General features: G+C 52.9%; 1 protein-coding gene and 1 long non-coding RNA gene across 2 annotated transcripts; both read left to right on the top strand.

The window, feature by feature from the left end:
* The first annotated feature begins 3,368 nt into the window (after nt 1–3,368).
* Nucleotides 3,369–7,276, top strand: LOC144370816 (uncharacterized). The gene is made up of 2 exons (XR_013430779.1): nt 3,369–5,138; nt 6,835–7,276. It is a non-coding gene; the product is annotated as an uncharacterized LOC144370816 (long non-coding RNA).
* A 6,062-nt stretch (nt 7,277–13,338) lies between these two features.
* LOC144370969 (interferon lambda-4-like) lies at nt 13,339–14,909 on the top strand. The gene is made up of 6 exons (XM_078032896.1): nt 13,339–13,432; nt 13,606–13,784; nt 14,194–14,265; nt 14,345–14,488; nt 14,601–14,675; nt 14,811–14,909. Exons 1-6 carry the CDS (start codon nt 13,339–13,341, stop codon nt 14,907–14,909), a joined length of 663 nt encoding a protein of 220 aa, XP_077889022.1.
* The last annotated feature ends 1,163 nt before the right edge of the window (nt 14,910–16,072 follow it).

The following is a 16,072-nucleotide window of genomic DNA, read 5'->3' on the forward strand; positions in this document are numbered from 1 at the left end:
CTGTCTCCCCACCTGCAGCTCCCCACAGCCCCCGCCACCTGTCTGGGGTCTGCAGTGGGAGCCGGGGGCTTGGACTGTGGGGTCCTGGTTTCCTGGGCAGAAGTCAGAGTGTCCCTGGGCTGACTGGACCCTGCAGAGAGCCCTCCCAGGTCGCGGGCAGGGCCACAAGCTGCTCCCTGGTGCTCAGGACAGAGGCCTCTGCTGGCCCTGCAGCGGGATGGCAGCCTGCTCCTGGTGCTGGCCCAGGGACGCTGCCCCTCAGGGAGCACAGCCCTGCCCTGTCTCTGAGGCTTGGGATCTCTGCACCTTCCTCCCCCTCCCCTTCAGCCTGTGGCTGAAGAAGATCCTCTGGTCTTAAGGGCCCCTGTGCCTGGGTGGGACGACGTCACCAACCAAGACAGTGTCCCTACTTAAAGTCCCAAGCCTTAAGTACCCCTCATGTCCCTTTGTCAGAAGTTCCAGGGGGGTTGGCTTCCTGGGAGCCCTCGGGCAGCCTGTCCCAACACTTGGTGACTGTGTGTCGCTGTGTGTCATTGTGTGTCACTGTGTGTCACTGTGTGTCACTGTGTGTGTGCCCTGGTGCTTCTGGCTCCTGAGGATGGAGGGGAGGCCTGGGGCTGGGCTCAGTGGGAGAGCGCTGGCCTGGAATGTGGGAGGCCCAGGCTTGGACCCTCAGCTCAGACAAAAATCAACAGCAATCAACGAACAGTGTCCGGCTGCAGCTGAGGGTGCTTGATGTGAGTGTGGGGGGATGGTGGGACGGTCCCCTGCTCAGCACATTCTTGTTCCCTTCCTCCACGGGTCAGGTGGCTTGTGATTGGGCGACCCCGACCCTTGTGTGTGAATGGTCTCGCGCTGGTCTCCATGATCTTCCCCACTTTTTCACTGAACGTGGTCAGTCGCACGACCAATGTGTCCCCAGCCAATGACCGGGCACTGGACATATCCTTCCCTGCTCTGGTGCGACCGCCCCACTCCACCTGGTGACCAGGGACAGGTGTTCTTGACAGATGTTGGCTGCTCTCTTCCCTCGCTGGGCACTTGGCAGAAGAGTACCGCGACGGGCCACCAGCTGACCTTCGGGTCCAGGGGCACACTCGGCGGGTTCTAGGTGGAAATCCTCCTCCTCCGGGAGGCGGCCTCTGCAGCCGCTGAGCCTCCTCTGGGGGATTCCTAAGGTGCTCAGGGGGACTGTGCTGAGCAGCGCCCCTCTGGTCTTCACCCTTTGATTCCCAGGCTCATCGTCTACATCCTAGGGACCCTAATGAGAGGCTGAGGGACCCTGTGAGAGCCGTGGCGCCCCTCGGGGCACTCCTTGGTGTTGGCTACTATAATAAAACACCCGAGGCCAGGCCACCTTTGTAGGAACAGTAAGTCCAGTCGCTGCTCCCAAGTGCCAGGGTTCCTTCTGCCGACGGCCTTCCTGGTGGCCCAGCCCTGAGTCGGCACATGGCCGGGAGCTGCTCCTGCACCTGGGGTCTCCGCCGTCTGTCCCTCTTCCAATCCGTGAGGTTCCATCACCAGGTTCCCATCTTGGGTCCGTATCTCCTCCCAGTGCCTTCCAGGGGCCACCTCTAGACTCCACCGTGACTAAGAGACCCAACCCGCACAACTGTGGAGGAGGAAGGGCTTGTTTGAGGGCTCGGGGCTTCGGGGTGATAAACCCAACCTGATCTTTTATTAAATTGGGAGCCCTCTCACCACAAAGCCATGAAAAGCTAATTTCGGCTTTACTATAAATTACTGCAAATTCTGAACCTGCTTGGAATGCCTGCCCATGCCTTGAACTCACCCCGTCTGGCTCTCTGACCAGATTGCAGCCCTCTCTGAAACTTTAGTGACACCTCATAAATATTGGCCTTCCCTGGCCAGACAACGACCCTCTCTGAGGCTCTAATGGGCTTCATAAATTCTGATGTTGGGGCCAGCAAAAAATGTAAACTACCATTAGTGTGATGCTTGTCAGAGTCCTGTTATCTGTAACCCCCCTTTTGTGTAACTTTCTGGGCTATAAAGCTGGGCTGCAGGAAAGGTGGGGCTGCTGTCTTGTTCCTGCTGTTTTGGGAGGGAAAGGCAGTCCGGCCGGTCGAAATAATAAGCTTGCTTTAATTTGATTTTAATTGGAGTCAGTGGTCTTTTCTTGCGTCCTGGTCTAACATTTTGGAGTTCCCCAGCGAGATGACCCTGCCCGACCAGACCACAAGAGCAGACTGCTGGAAATTCTGAAGCCGGCTTTCGCTCCAGGGCTCCGGGCTGGAGAGCCACTCTAGGAGGTGCGCAACTTGAGACGTTCCAAGGCCTCGGAGTGAGCCTTCGGTCCCAGGAGCCCTGCAGTGAACTGCCGCACTAAAACTATTAGCAAGCACCTGGTGGAGGAGGCCTCCATAGGTAAGTGGCGCCTTTATAACATCTGGTATCCGGTTAAGGGAGATCTCTTCTGATGACAGAGAGGTGGCCTGGCGAGGCTCACATATACTCCTGTCCGGACAGTACGAGAAATCGTTCTGTCTTCTGTTCTGTTCTGTAGGGAATTCCTCTGGAAGGGTAGAGAGGTGCCGACGGGCACGCACGCACTCCTACCCCGGAGCTTTGGCAAGACGTTGCATTGCTCCTCTGTTTCTGTTTCGGCGCCGGGTTTCTGTTTTCTTGTTTTTGTTCTGTGTTCTATATGTTTTTTGTTTGTTTGTTTTTGTGCTTTTTGTTGTGTGATTTCAGTGATAAAAACTTAAGGATATTGGACGTGAAAATGGGTAATAAAGCAAGTCAGCCTGACACCCCTTTGGACTGTGTTTTAAGGAACTGTGATGAACTGTACCCCCCTTTGTTAAGCAGGAGGAGAGAAGCCCCTAGCTGGCTGCTTGAAGCACCTCTAGTGCAGAGGGCAATGCCTGCTGGGGACCTAAGAACTGAGTATCTCCCAGGTTAACAAGTGAGACTCCTTTAAAACCCCTTGTCCCTCCAGATCAAGAGAGTCACAACCTTTGGGCAGAGTTCCCGGTGTTTCTCCTTTGTTAGCAAAACAATAAAACTCCCTTTTTCTTTTTCTCAAAACCCTGTCCTCATTATTAAATTGGCATTAATTGGCTCTAAGGTCAGGAACCGAACTTTCAGTTACAAATTTTGATACCCCCCCACCCCCAGAACTTTTTGAGAACTGACTACTGAAATGTTAGAAGATGAAATGTGCTTGGGGTGGAATCCTGTAAGTAAAAGGAGGGACTGAGGGACTCCCAGCAGCTGCCGAAGCCCTGTTGCTTCGGGGATTCCCTCCTTCTTTCCCTGCACTGTAAGGATTATGCCACCTCTGTCTTCTTGAAAAGAGAAAAAGAAAAAGGAGACACTTAATGCAGTAAAGTCGTTATGGAGACCCTTGATTTTATATTTCAGATTGCTCCTCTGTGAAAACATCTGGTCCCCTTGTGGGGACATCTATGGTGCCACTGGTGTAGGAGATTTTTCTCTTATCTGCTCTGTTTTAAAAGGTTTCTGTCTGTCAGCCATAGTCTGGAGCTCCTCTCTGTCTGTCCTGTGTCTTTGTTTCTGACCCTTTAAGACATGTGCAATAATGTGTTGATATTATAAATTGTTTCTTGGGAATGATCTTGGCTGAATGTGTATCTAAAAGATGATGTTTTATTGTAACAATCTGGTATCTGAATGGGTTTTTGATGCATTGCACAATGCTGCAGTTAAAAGTTGGGTTTAGGTAGTTGTTTAGTTTATGATTTCAGATAATTCATGCCAGAGAACTTAAATACTTAGGATGGAAAACTAAAGAACTCTCCTTCCAAGTTGGCAAGTAACTTCCCAATCATTCAGTCTTTTTTTCACCAATTTTGAATTGGGTAGCCTGGGAAAATGTTACTGTGTATACCAGTGCATTAATTTGGACAAGGATAGTAAATCATAGTATGGTATCTGTTGACAAAACAAGATGTAAAGATATAAAATTTTGTGAATTGTATCTTAAACTTGTATCATAATTTTCAACATTGGAACCTGAAAATTATGACTTATAGTTAAAATGCCTTAGGCCTGAGGTGTCTGCTCAGAATAGCAGTTTTTCCCTGCTCCTTCCAGACCTCAGCCAGGACTTATGTTGAAATGCAAATGAAAGAAGCCTGCAAGCTCAGTAGGAGACTGATCTGAGACCTAAGGAAAAAAAGTAAATTGTATGGTATTTACTAATTACTGGCCAGTCATTTTTACTAGGACTCTTGTTTTTTTCCTTAGATTCTGTATTTTTTTGAGCTCATGATTTTGACCCTACAGACCTAGGTTAATGTTTTTCTGATCAGTCCTATCTTTGACCAACTGTGGAGTTTTTGAAACATTGCAATGGAGATTTCACCTGCGAAAAGTTACTAAGGCCTTTACTATTGTTATGTGTGCACACTTTTGTTATGTGTTGTATGTCTATATATACATATGCCCGTATATCATATATATGATACAAATTAACATATATAAGGAGCGCTCATAAAAACAAATTTAAAAAAATGGATCCAAAGATCTTTAATTCATGTGATTTAAATGGTTCAATTTAAATTGGATAAACAGATAAAAATAAATGTCTTTAAATTTAACTTACAAGTTTTTCTAGGTGTTCAAAAAACTCATAAAATATTAATGTCTATAAAATGTCTAATATGCCTTGGTTCTAGGACTTTTCCTTCAACAAAAAATGGTTTACACTGTTCAATACATTTGTCTAATATTTTGATAAATAAGTAAAGAAAATTTGATATGGGATTATTCATGAGTACTTTTGTTAGATATCTGATTGATTTACTAAGGTCTGTATAAGTTTGTACTAAAGTCTGTATAAGATTGTAAAAATCAGTCATGTGTTAAAGAGACAAAAATTTCTTAAAATATAAGTTTACCCATAACATTGTGTTTATTAAGTTTTACTTTTTTCTAGAGCAAGCAACCATAAAAATTAAACAACTGGTTAAATAAGAACTGTTATTTTAGAGCACTGTACTGCCATTTCTTTAAAAGCTAAGCTTGGTTAATGTAGAAACATCAATGTAATTGTGATGCTGTTAATGTGCTCATATCTTCCAGGTATACAAGTCTGTAAGGTAGAAACTTTAAAAGAGCATTATATCAAGCTGGTGTTCGGAAGTTGTATGGTAAAAAAATATATTGGGGATTTATTTACCTGTTATCAATAAGATATGTAAAGTTTTGTTACTTCTTACATTGGGGAACAATTTAAATGTATTTTTAAGTTAATGAGAGCCTAATCTATGTAAAGGTTAAAACTTTCAGCCTTTCTTTAATTCATGTTTTAAATGTGATATCAAATGGTGTTAGCTAATGTTCATGTGACCTCAAACAATTTATGTAAACTTTGTAAAATGATAATTAAAAATACAAAGATCAGCTTTAGAACTAAAACACTTAAGAATTATAAAGAGCCCTGCCTTACCTGAGATGAGGCTCTGTGTCCCATCTTACTACATGTGAGAAAGACTATGAAAACAGTAGGCCAGATTTTAGTTCATTTAAAGTTATGTTCAAAAATTTGTTTTTTGTTGTTTTTTTTTTATCAAGATTACTAGGATCTCAAACAGGGGATATAATGTATAACTCAGCCAAAAATTCAGGGTAGCTGTTACACGAACTAAGTGTTTTTACTCTTGTTAATTTTATTTTGTAATTTCCTTATAAGTGATCTAAAGATTCCCTGTTAGTGTTTTACAGAAGTGTTGCTTTAAGAACACAACATGGGTTAGTTTGAGATAATAAGCCATCACCTACAAGACAGATAGGATAATACAGATCCCAATTAATAAAAAGATAAATAATTATAAAGTTATAGACATTAAAGCCCAGTACTCTTAATATAAGGCTGTTAAAATTTATTTGCTGGATGTTTAAGATTAAGTTTTAAAATTAAAGTTAAATTAAAAGGGCCAGAAAAACCAATATTCGGCTCTTGCCCTCTGAGTCAGTCTGAATCCAGGGAACAGGGGACTTCTCTAAAGAGCTTTGCAACTCTGGGCCACATAACCTCCCGATCAGGGAGACTAATGAGACCACTGGAGAACAGAAAGCCAATCAGTGCATTTGCTATAAAGAGGAGAGTCATCAGAGAAGGGAGACATCCCTGGTGCTTCCGAGGGAAGCCACATGGTCAAGCAAGACCTAGACCCATCCTAGCGCAAATGGCACTAGCAGAACTGAGAAGTTTCCCCAGGAATGACTCCCATAAAAGCTCAGCTGACTGTTAACAATAGATAGAAACAAAAGTCAGTTTGACTGCTTCATCTTAAACACTTAGCAAAGACCGTTAAAACCAAAATACAGCCATTCCTGGGCATTCTAAATAATAATAATGATGATAATAATAATTATTATTATTATTTAAGGTATACACTTTATGTTAGCCTCCCAAAATAAGTAAGACTGGAGGCTACAAAGAAGGATTCTCAGACAGAAATGTCTGATAACTATAAAAAGAGACTATCAAGAGGAACTGCCAGAGACAGAAGTTTTTAGTTTAAGGCCTACAGTTATTCCTAACCTACACAGGTAGGCTTCATGTTTGCTAGTATGATTATCCAGCCCTGAGTAACAGAATTAAAGGTTTCTCTATTAGACACAGAGCTCATACTAGTAAAAAAAATTTGCAAGATCAGATGGCATTAAATTATTAAACTGTATCTTATGGGGAAGGACATCTGTAACACTAAAAGTTAAATGTTAAATTTACAGGCCTGATAACTGGAAATGTTAAAGCCTGGTGAGGGAACTTCTATACAGTGACACGTTCCAGCTGCTACAACATTTACTCAGTACTCATGGTTTTTGTTTCTCTCATAGAAGCACCCATCCCCAGATGACTTTACAACCTGTTCTTCCCCAACCAGACTTCAAACCGAACTGACTTCTAAAAGGCAACTCATGTCCCTCACGCTGTGCTCCCTCACGTCACCCTCTCTCAGCTCAGAAGAAGCCAAAATGAGTGACGCCTGTCTTCTTACAACAATGGAGCCAAACATAAATAGATTATCAATATAAGTAATTAATTAAGTCAGGTAAAATCAGGGAGACCGGTTTTGGGTGAGTTCTAAAAATTTGGAGACTGTTACCTGAGGGATTAAAATTCCCTCAGTGCTCTTCCCCTACCCTATCAAAGATTTGAAAGGGACACATAAGAAAAGGGGGGAATGATAAACCCAACCTGATCTTTTATTAAATTGGGAGCCCTCTCACCACAAAGCCATGAAAAGCTAATTTCGGCTTTACTATAAATTACTGCAAATTCTGAACCTGCTTGGAATGCCTGCCCGTGCCTTGAACTCACCCCTGCCTGGCTCTCTGACCAGAGAGCAGCCCTCTCTGAAACTTTAGTGACACCTCATAAATATTGGCCTTCCCTGGCCAGACAACGACCCTCTCTGAGGCTCTAATGGGCTTCATAAATTCTGATGTTGGGGCCAGCAAAAATGTAAACTACCATTAGTGTGATGCTTGTCAGAGTCCTGTTATCTGTAACCCCCCTTTTGTGTAACTTTCTGGGCTATAAAGCTGGGCTGCAGGAAAGGTGGGGCTGCTGTCTTGTTCCTGCTGTTTTGGGAGGAAAAGGCAGTCCGGCCGGTCGAAATAATAAGCTTGCTTTAATTTGATTTTAATTGGAGTCAGTGGTCTTTTCTTGCGTCCTGGTCTAACAGGGGCTCTTGGTCCATGGAGAGCAGGCTCACCCCGGGGCTCAGGTGCGTCAGGACATGGTGGCAGAGAGGGTGCTGGGGGAAGCGGCTCACGTGGTGACCAGGAAGCAGAGACTCCACTCTCCAGATGCAAGGACAGACCCCAGGCCTCCACCCCATGCCCACCCCCTCCAGCCACGGCCCTGCCTCCAGTTACCCCCAGTGAATGCCCTCAGGGGTCACCTCACTGAGGATGCTCAGATTCCCACGACCCCAGCACTTCCCCTGGACCTTCTTGCCTCGTCTCAGGACGTGAGCGTTTGGGGGACGCCTCACAGCCCCGCCTCACAGCACCATGGTAGGTGGGACACGGTTCTGGATCCACACCTCACAGTGGGGTTCACAGGGGGGTTCACTGTCCACACAGGAAGCCTTGGGGGAGGCCCAGCCCAGATCCACACCAAGGAGCTGTCTGCCTCACAGAGTCTCACTGCCACCTGTCACCCAAGCTGCACCTCTAAGAGGTCGCCTGATGGCTCTGAGGGGCCATGAGCTTCTGCCCAGGGGCCTGGGAGGAGCAGGAGGCCCAGCCCCCGCTACCGCTCGGCTTCCTTGGCACCGAGTGTGGCGCTCAGCCCTGCTGAGGTTCTGCACCTCTGTCGCGCATCAGGTTTCCGTGACCCCTCGGGGCACTTCCTGGCCAAGGCCCGAGGTCAGGGAGGGCACAGCCGTGGCTGGCTTATGCCAGGCCACGTGCACCCTGCCCTTCCAGGGCAGAGGCTCCTGTGTGCAGGCTGGTCTCCTGGACACTCTGCCCGCAGGCTGCACTCAGCAGCGGATCTGCGACAGCCTGGTGCCCGGGGGCTGGAGTCCTGGTCCACAGTGGCCCTCAACTGTCCCCACAGCCGCTCAGTCTTGTGCCCTCTGTTCTGAGCCCTGGCTGATGACGGGCTGGGATGCCAGCGACTGGCCCAGCCACGATGCCTCCTGGCTGATGAGTGCCACTGGGTGCTAGATTGTCTGGGGACCGGGACGTGAAAAGACAAGGACCGTCACACCTTGAGCTCCTCTCTGCTGTGCATTGAGTGGATCCCCAAAGATGAAGGTGCTGGATGCTTGTCCCCAGTGTGGCAATGGCGGGCGGTGGTGGGGCCTTTAGGAGATGGGCCTGGTGGGGGAGTTAGGATGGTGGGCCTCTGCCCTCCGCAGGGATTGATTCTGGCTTTGCAGAGTGAGTTTGCTTTTGAGAGATCTGGTTGGTATGAGGGGAGGGCCCTCTACCTGTGCACCCCCTTCTGAGTACTGCTGAGTCCCTTTCCACGTCGTCCCCATGTTGTGATACATGGCAGGGCCCTCCCCCAAGGCCAAACGGATGGACAAGCTCCATCTTGGGCTTTCGGTCTCTAAAACTATGAGTGAAAGGATCCTTTGGGGTTTATAAAGCACTCAACCTAAGGCATTTGTTATAGCAACAGAGAGCTCCAACGCTCTGGTCAGCCCATCCATATGCCTTGATCCCAGGAGTCCTCACCACCATCCCCTCAGCTTCAGCTCTCAGGCTGCTGACCAAGAGCCAGGGCGTCACCCTGCTCCTGTGTCCGGATCTAGTCACCTCGGGCTACTTCTCTTTTCTCATGTGGACTGTTTCCTTTGCCACCTGGACCTGTGCCCTTGGGAATCTTGCCTCCCTCCGGTGTGTCCGGTCCCTGGATTCAGCTGTGAACTCCTGTCCTTCCTCCTCAGCCTCCTCGGAGCCAGTCCACCCGTGGACCATGCACTGGCCTTCCATTCTCCACCATTGGTCCTGAAGGTCCCTGCCATGGGGCCCCAGGGGTGAGCAGAACAGGTGCTGGTTTGACATTGTGCCCGCCAGGGAAGCAGGACCCCTGTTCCAGAAGCTTCACTGTCCCCTGGTCCTGCCTGGGCCGGATCCTGCACCCATCAGCTCCATTTTGGAATCGATTGCTGTCTGGTGTCCCTGATCTGATTGGGTGAGTCACTCTGTGTGTTGTGGCCTGTGGTTCCTCTCCTCTGTCACCCGATCACTGGCTGGATGCTGCTTTGGGACCCTCTGTCCTTTTCTGTACAGGCCTTGACCTTCTCCAGATCCCTGGGGCTGCGCTGGGACTTGCCCGTGGAGGCCCGAGAATCTGGGCAGGGGACTTTCTCTCCACACACACCTCTGACCGGAGGGTCTGTTGGGCCATGAGCCGCCCTGGTCCTGGGCTTCCTGTCCAGCACCGACGTCGCCCCATGTTAATGCCTGGGAATCATGATCGAGCAACATGTCACTTTGAGGACGCGCCTAGCAACCCTGGGGCTCTTCCTGAGTGACAGGAGGTGGGAGGCACTGGCTTTATTTGGAGGGGGTCTGACGTAGCCCGGACCCCGGATTCCTAAAAACCTCACCCGTGAGACCAGAGCTGGGCCTTCCTGGGGTCATCTACTGCCCGGGAGGTCGTTCTTCCGATGTCCTTGTCACGTCTTCCCTTCTTCTCTGACCCAGGGATGGGCTGGGGGAGGGCGGCGTGGCCCCACTCAGCTGATGCGGATGACAGCAGGCAGCAGGCTGCAGGCCCGGCCAGGCTCCCCTGGGCTCTGGACATCCTCCGTCAGTGGGAACTCTCGGCCTCCATTCCAGGGGGGACGGGGACTGCAGTCACCAGCTCAGTGGCCACATAATCAAAGTCCTAGGACCCGTGTCCTCCTGGTAGCAGGATTCCAGGTCCAGCCCAGCAGCTGCAGGATGACCTCTCCTGGGGGAGACTGCAGAGGCCCCTGTCATCTGCCAAGGTCCCTCTGGGTTTTTATGGGGATAAGGGGTGAATTAAACGGGGGTTCGAGGAGCACCCAAATTCATGAGCCTTCCACCTTTGAGGATGGCCCCGGTGTCTGGACACTAGGACTGTGTTTCCAGTCATGGCCAGGAGGGGGGCGACCAAGGTTTTTACTTTTATCCCCCATGATGACAGACCTCTGGCCCCCCTGGTCAGGATCCCTATAACCCCTTCCCCAGGTGTCCCCATGCTCACAGGAGGCTCAGTGTGGCACGCTGGGTCCCCAGCTTCCATAGTCACCCAGATCCTGTGTCCCAGGATTCTGTTCAGGGCAGTGGCCTGTGGCCCCTTGGCAGTGTTGGGCAGGTAATAGGTGACAAGTGGCCGAGGGTGAAGAAAGACACAATCTGGGGCCCTTGCCGGGTTCCAAGGTGACATCACGGCCAAGGTCAGGCTGCCAGTGAGCTGGGACCTTGGGAGAGCTGCAGAGTGGCCCTGGGTGTGTCCTCCCCCCACATCGATGCCAGGGACAGCGTGTTTTAGTGTCCTAGGTCTTTGGAGTGTTCAGATGTGGTGTCCCCCCAAGGTCACCTGTGAGACCCTGCAGGAAGGTCTGGGGGAGAAATGGCTGGGCCACGCCTTGGCCTCATCAGGGAATTGACCCCTGAGGGGATTAACTGAGGTCACTGGAGGCCGGGGTGGCTGGAGGCAGCGGGGCACTGGGGACGGGGCTGGGGATGCACTTGGTGTCTGGGGAGGGGAGTAGCGTCCTGGGCGTCCTGTGAGGGGCTTCCCTCCGCCACACCCTCTGCCTGATGTCCAGCCTCCCCTGGAGCCTGAGGAACCAGCTGGCTGTCCCCGGATTGAGACCTGGGACCGGTGAGCCTTCGGGTGAAGGTGTCCTGCTCTAGGGTCGTGCTGGCTGGTCCCTTCAGTCACCGCAGGGAAAACGCTGACCAAAACAGGCTTCAGGAACAGGGCAGCCCAGGGGCTCAGAGGGACAGCCTCCACCTTCTCCCGGGTCTGGAGGCCGGAAGTCACACCTGGAGCCCTGGGCAGCCAGTTCCCTTTGACCCTGTAGGGGAGATGCCTTCCTCCCTTGTCTAGCTTTTGGTGTTTTTTGGGGTGATCCTGCATTCTTCAGAGGTACCCCCAATGTCTGCCTCCATTGTCCCAAGGTCGTTCCTCCCTGGGGGCTCGAGGGACAAGGACGTCAGGGACACCCAAGGCATGAGCCTTCCAGGGCAGCCCCTGCCTGTGGTTCCAGTGAGGGGTCTCGTGGTCAGAGAGCGAGGCTGATCCCATGCAGGGACAGAGCGCTGGACCCCGACGTCTGCACCGCTGCCCTCTCTCCCTTCACTCCTCACCCGAGACTCCCTGCCCTGCCTGGGGCTGCTGCGGGACCCGCCGTCCACCCTCCTCTGTGTGGGGAGCTGAGCGCTGTCCACCTTCCACCCTGCTCCTGCCCGGGCCATGGGGCGGCTTTTATGAGGAGGAGCTTGAGCCGCGGCCCCGACCTGGGGATCCTTTCTGAACGTCAGCGCTGGCTCCAGTCCCCAGGATCCCAGCCAGGGTTACCCAGTAAAGGGTCCTGAGCCAGAGGTGGCTCCTGGCCTGACCCTGGCCACCAAGTTCAGATTGTGACATTTAACCCTTAACAACCTCGGGAAAGCAGGGTCCTGCCATCGCTCCTTACAGACGGAAACCTGACGTCCAGCCACTTAAGGGGACTGTCCCCAAACACACAGCCATAAAACTGAAGTGGGGTGTGAAGCTTCAAGGCTTCTCCTCTAATGACACGGCCGCCCTGCAGCGTCTCAGTGCCCCCTTTGCTGACTGTCTTCATCCCCCAGTCTCCTCTCTGGGGATCCTCATCCATTCCTTAGCCTTTCTCCCTCCCTCCCTCCCTCCCTCCCCCCCCCTCTCTCTCTCCTTTTTGGGATCCATCCCTCTTTTTATTCCTTTTCCAACCAACGTTCAGCTCAGCGTCTCTGGGTCTGTCTGGGTCAATCTGTGGGTTTTAGTTTTGAATAACGTTGGTCTCCATCTTTGGTGAAGGTGCCCAGTCACGTTCACAGAATAAAGCCTGCGAACAGAAAGTCACAAAAGAAAAAACAAAGACCTCAACAATGATGTCCCCACCCTTCACCCCACCTCTGCAACAGTTTTCCAGATTAAAATTTTCCAACAATTTTAATTGTGTGTTCTTGTCTCAAAATAAAATTTAAAAGGCCTGGGGATGTGGCTCAGGGGTTAAGCAGCCCTGGGTTCAATGCCCGGGTTTAAAACAAATAAACAAAACCCCATTCGAGGGATTGTGTGTGTGTGTGGGGGGGAGTCAGGTCACCTTTCTAAAATTATTTGGATTTGCCAACTAAAAGATGTGATGTTGGGGAAGGGTGGGGAGAGGTGATAGAAACTTGCAAGGTATGCTTATGACATTTTGAGGGGTATCTTCTAATGTTTTGGCAAAGAAAAGGCAGGGAAAGGAAGGAAGAAGAAGAGACGCCCAAGTAACTCCAAGGCCCAGGACCGGGGCAGGACCACTGCAGGGTGAGCTCCCAGGCGGCTACCTGGACAGGTGGGCAGGGAGCCGAGCTGTGGGCTTCCAGCGGTGCAAAAAGACAAACCTGTGTTTGGAAAGGACCCAGGCTTTTTGGGTGGCCTTGTGGCTGTGGGTCCTGTGGACACTGGGTGTGGCGTCGGACTCCAGTGGGACAGTGCCCTGGAGCAAGAGTTGAGCCAAGACTGGCACCAGACCATTGTAGGGTAAAGTCCTCTGAGCCAGGCAGGGATCCCACGCGGCCTGGGGCCAGCGATGACGTTGTGAAAAGGGTACCTGGGACGGGGAAGCCTGGCGGGGAAGGGCTTCTCATCCACTCCCATAAAAGTCACCATGAATGGTCCTGAGGCCACTGCGGAAGGTGGACACCACTCTGCACACCACACAGGAGACAGAGAGGGGCACCTCCAGTCTTCGAGTGCGCATCGGAGGTGAAGAGCCAGGGGCCAGAGGCTGAGAGGACAGAGGGCCTCGGGGTCCAGGCGGTCTGTCCTGTGCATGCCTACAGCGCATGCTCTCTGAGGACCCCTCCACTCAACCACAGGCAGGGGGCTGCCCTGGAAGGCTCATCCTTGGGTCTCCCTGACGTCCTCGCCTCCTGCAGGAGCAGAGATGAGGCCCAGGAGCGGAGCTTTTTGGGTGGCCTTGTGGCTGTGGGTCCTGTGGACACTGGGTGTGGCGTCGGACTCCAGTGGGACAGTGCCCAGGCGCTGCCTGCTGTCGCACTACCGCTTTCTGGACCCCAGAGCGCTGGCGGCGGTCAAGGCGCTGAGGAACAGCTACGTGAGTGGGGACCGCCCTCCACCCCTGCGCCCAGCCCTGAGCCCAGCAGGGGCCAGCGCGCGCCCATCCGTGTCCCTAGCGCCCCTGCGACCAGCGCTGAGCCGCGCCACTGGGACTGTGCTGCAGGATTCTGAGCAGGACGCTCCCCAGAGCCCGAGCTCCAGCACCACCCAGGCTGGGCGCCAGCGGAGGGGCGCATCCTGCTGAAGGCCAGGGGTCCTGGTGGCGGCGCCAGGAGAGGCGGGGTGGGGACGGGGAACACGGGGCACATCTCAGCCCCGACCCCATGTCCCAGAGCTGCTGCGCCCAGGAGACCACGGGGGAGCCACCTGGCCAGACATGCGCCGCGTCCCCACATCCTCGCGGGCTCCGCGATTAGGTGTCTGCCTCACCTGACGCTTGTCCCCAGGAGGAAGAGACCCTGAGCTGGAGGCCACGCAACTGCTCCTTCCGCCCCCGCAGGGACCATCCGCGGCCCTCGGTGAGGCCAGGTGCCTGGGAGGGGGCACAGGGCGCTGGCGCGGCGACCCTAACTGCCATCTGCCCTCGGGTCTCCACAGTCCTGTGCTGCGCTGCGCCACGTGGCCCGCAGCATCGCGGACGCCCAGGCGGTGCTGAGTGGCCTGCGACACCCAGAGAAGCTCCCTGGCACCGACCAGACCCTGCAGCTGCTGGCGGCCGCGGGACGCGACCTGGAGACCTGCGTGAGTGATTCTCGTCCGCGTGGCGCCCACGAAATCTGGGTCTGGGTCTGGGTCTGGTTTGGAGGGACGCTGGGGCCAGCGGCTGCCCCACTGACCCGCGTCGCCCCTGCAGCTCCAGCTGATCCCGCAGGGCTCCAGGAGGAAGTCCCCCAGGCCACCGCGGAGGCATCACAAACCGCGCAGAGCTGTGAGTGCAGTGGGCGACGCAGGGCTCCCACCCAGGGGACAGCAGCGGGTGGAAGGATAAGGAGGAGCCTGGGGGCGACAGGGCCCTGTCCAGAGGTGCTGGGGAAGGACAGTCCTGACTCCTGCCGGGTTCTAGGACTCGCCTGGCTGCCATGAAGCCTCTGTCATCTTCAACCTGCTGCGCCTGCTCACGCGGGACCTCAGGCTGGTGGCGCACTCGGGACCCTGTGTCTGACCTGCTGGGCTTCGAGGGCATCCAGAACCTGGAGTCACTGGCGGCTGAGCCCTAGACCTGGGGGGTCTCCATGCCAATGGACTCTAAGGCTCCAGTCACTGGCTGCACCAGGACCCACTGGGAGCCGCTCTTCCCTGAGAGAAGTTGGGGTCCCCAGGATTCGGGGCTTTATGTGACCTGGGGTTATTCCAGTGGCTTGTGGCACTGAAGAGCCTTGAACTTGGTACGACCCTCGCTGCCTTCAACACTGAGGTTGCCAGGAACCTCAACCCACTTCAGGAACCGTGTCCCTTCATTGGGACCCTGGAAGCTGCCTTGAGAGTCTGAATCTCTGAGTCTCTGACCCACATCCAAAGGCCCCCATTCCCAAAGGGACTTGGGAGTGAAGGGCACCTGGTCCTGGATTAGCTGTTCCCTGGACTCTGTTACCTGTGTGTCCTTGTACCGTGAAGTCCCTGTTGGCGCCCTGACCCTGCTGTTAATTTATTACAGTCACACACAGTGTGGCCTCCATCTTTGCTGCTCTGTGTGTTCATTTGGACTCGCCCTCGACAGCAGGAAGGACTGATGCCCAGAATCAGGGGACAAGAGTGTCACTTCTGCCCCTGCCATTCAGTGAGAGTGACTCCAGGAAAGGGAGTTCTGGGGGCTCAGTCTCCTCTGCACAGTGAGGGCGGCTGCTTCTCCTGCAGAGGAGCCGCACACCTGGAGTGGCGTTGGGGAGGTCCTTGCTGACATCCTCGGGGCTTCCCAAATGACCTCCATCCAAGGAGCCTGCGCATAGGCACAGAAATCCTCGCGTTAGTGCTCTTGGTCCAAACCAGGGGACTAGCCCCCCTGGCGGCCACCTCAGCCTCCTCCCCAAGGCCACATGGCTCCTGAGGTTGGAGCCAGGAAGGAAGCCGAGAGTCCTCGAGCTCCAGAGCGACTGCAGGGCACTGCCTGGGCGGACTGTCCAGCAAAGGACAGGGCATGTGGAAGAGTGGCAGAGCAGTGACCAGCACGGGCAGGGCCCTGGGTCCCCTCCCCCACCACACACGCACACTCACACGAATACACATCCTCTCTCTCTCTCTCTCTCTCACACACACACACACACACACACACACACACAGACACTAAGCCTCACACTAAGACAAACAGGGACTGATGCTTGGAATTTG

This window comes from Ictidomys tridecemlineatus, chromosome 15, assembly GCF_052094955.1.
Source record: "Ictidomys tridecemlineatus isolate mIctTri1 chromosome 15, mIctTri1.hap1, whole genome shotgun sequence".
Classification (NCBI taxonomy): Eukaryota; Metazoa; Chordata; class Mammalia; order Rodentia; family Sciuridae; genus Ictidomys; species Ictidomys tridecemlineatus.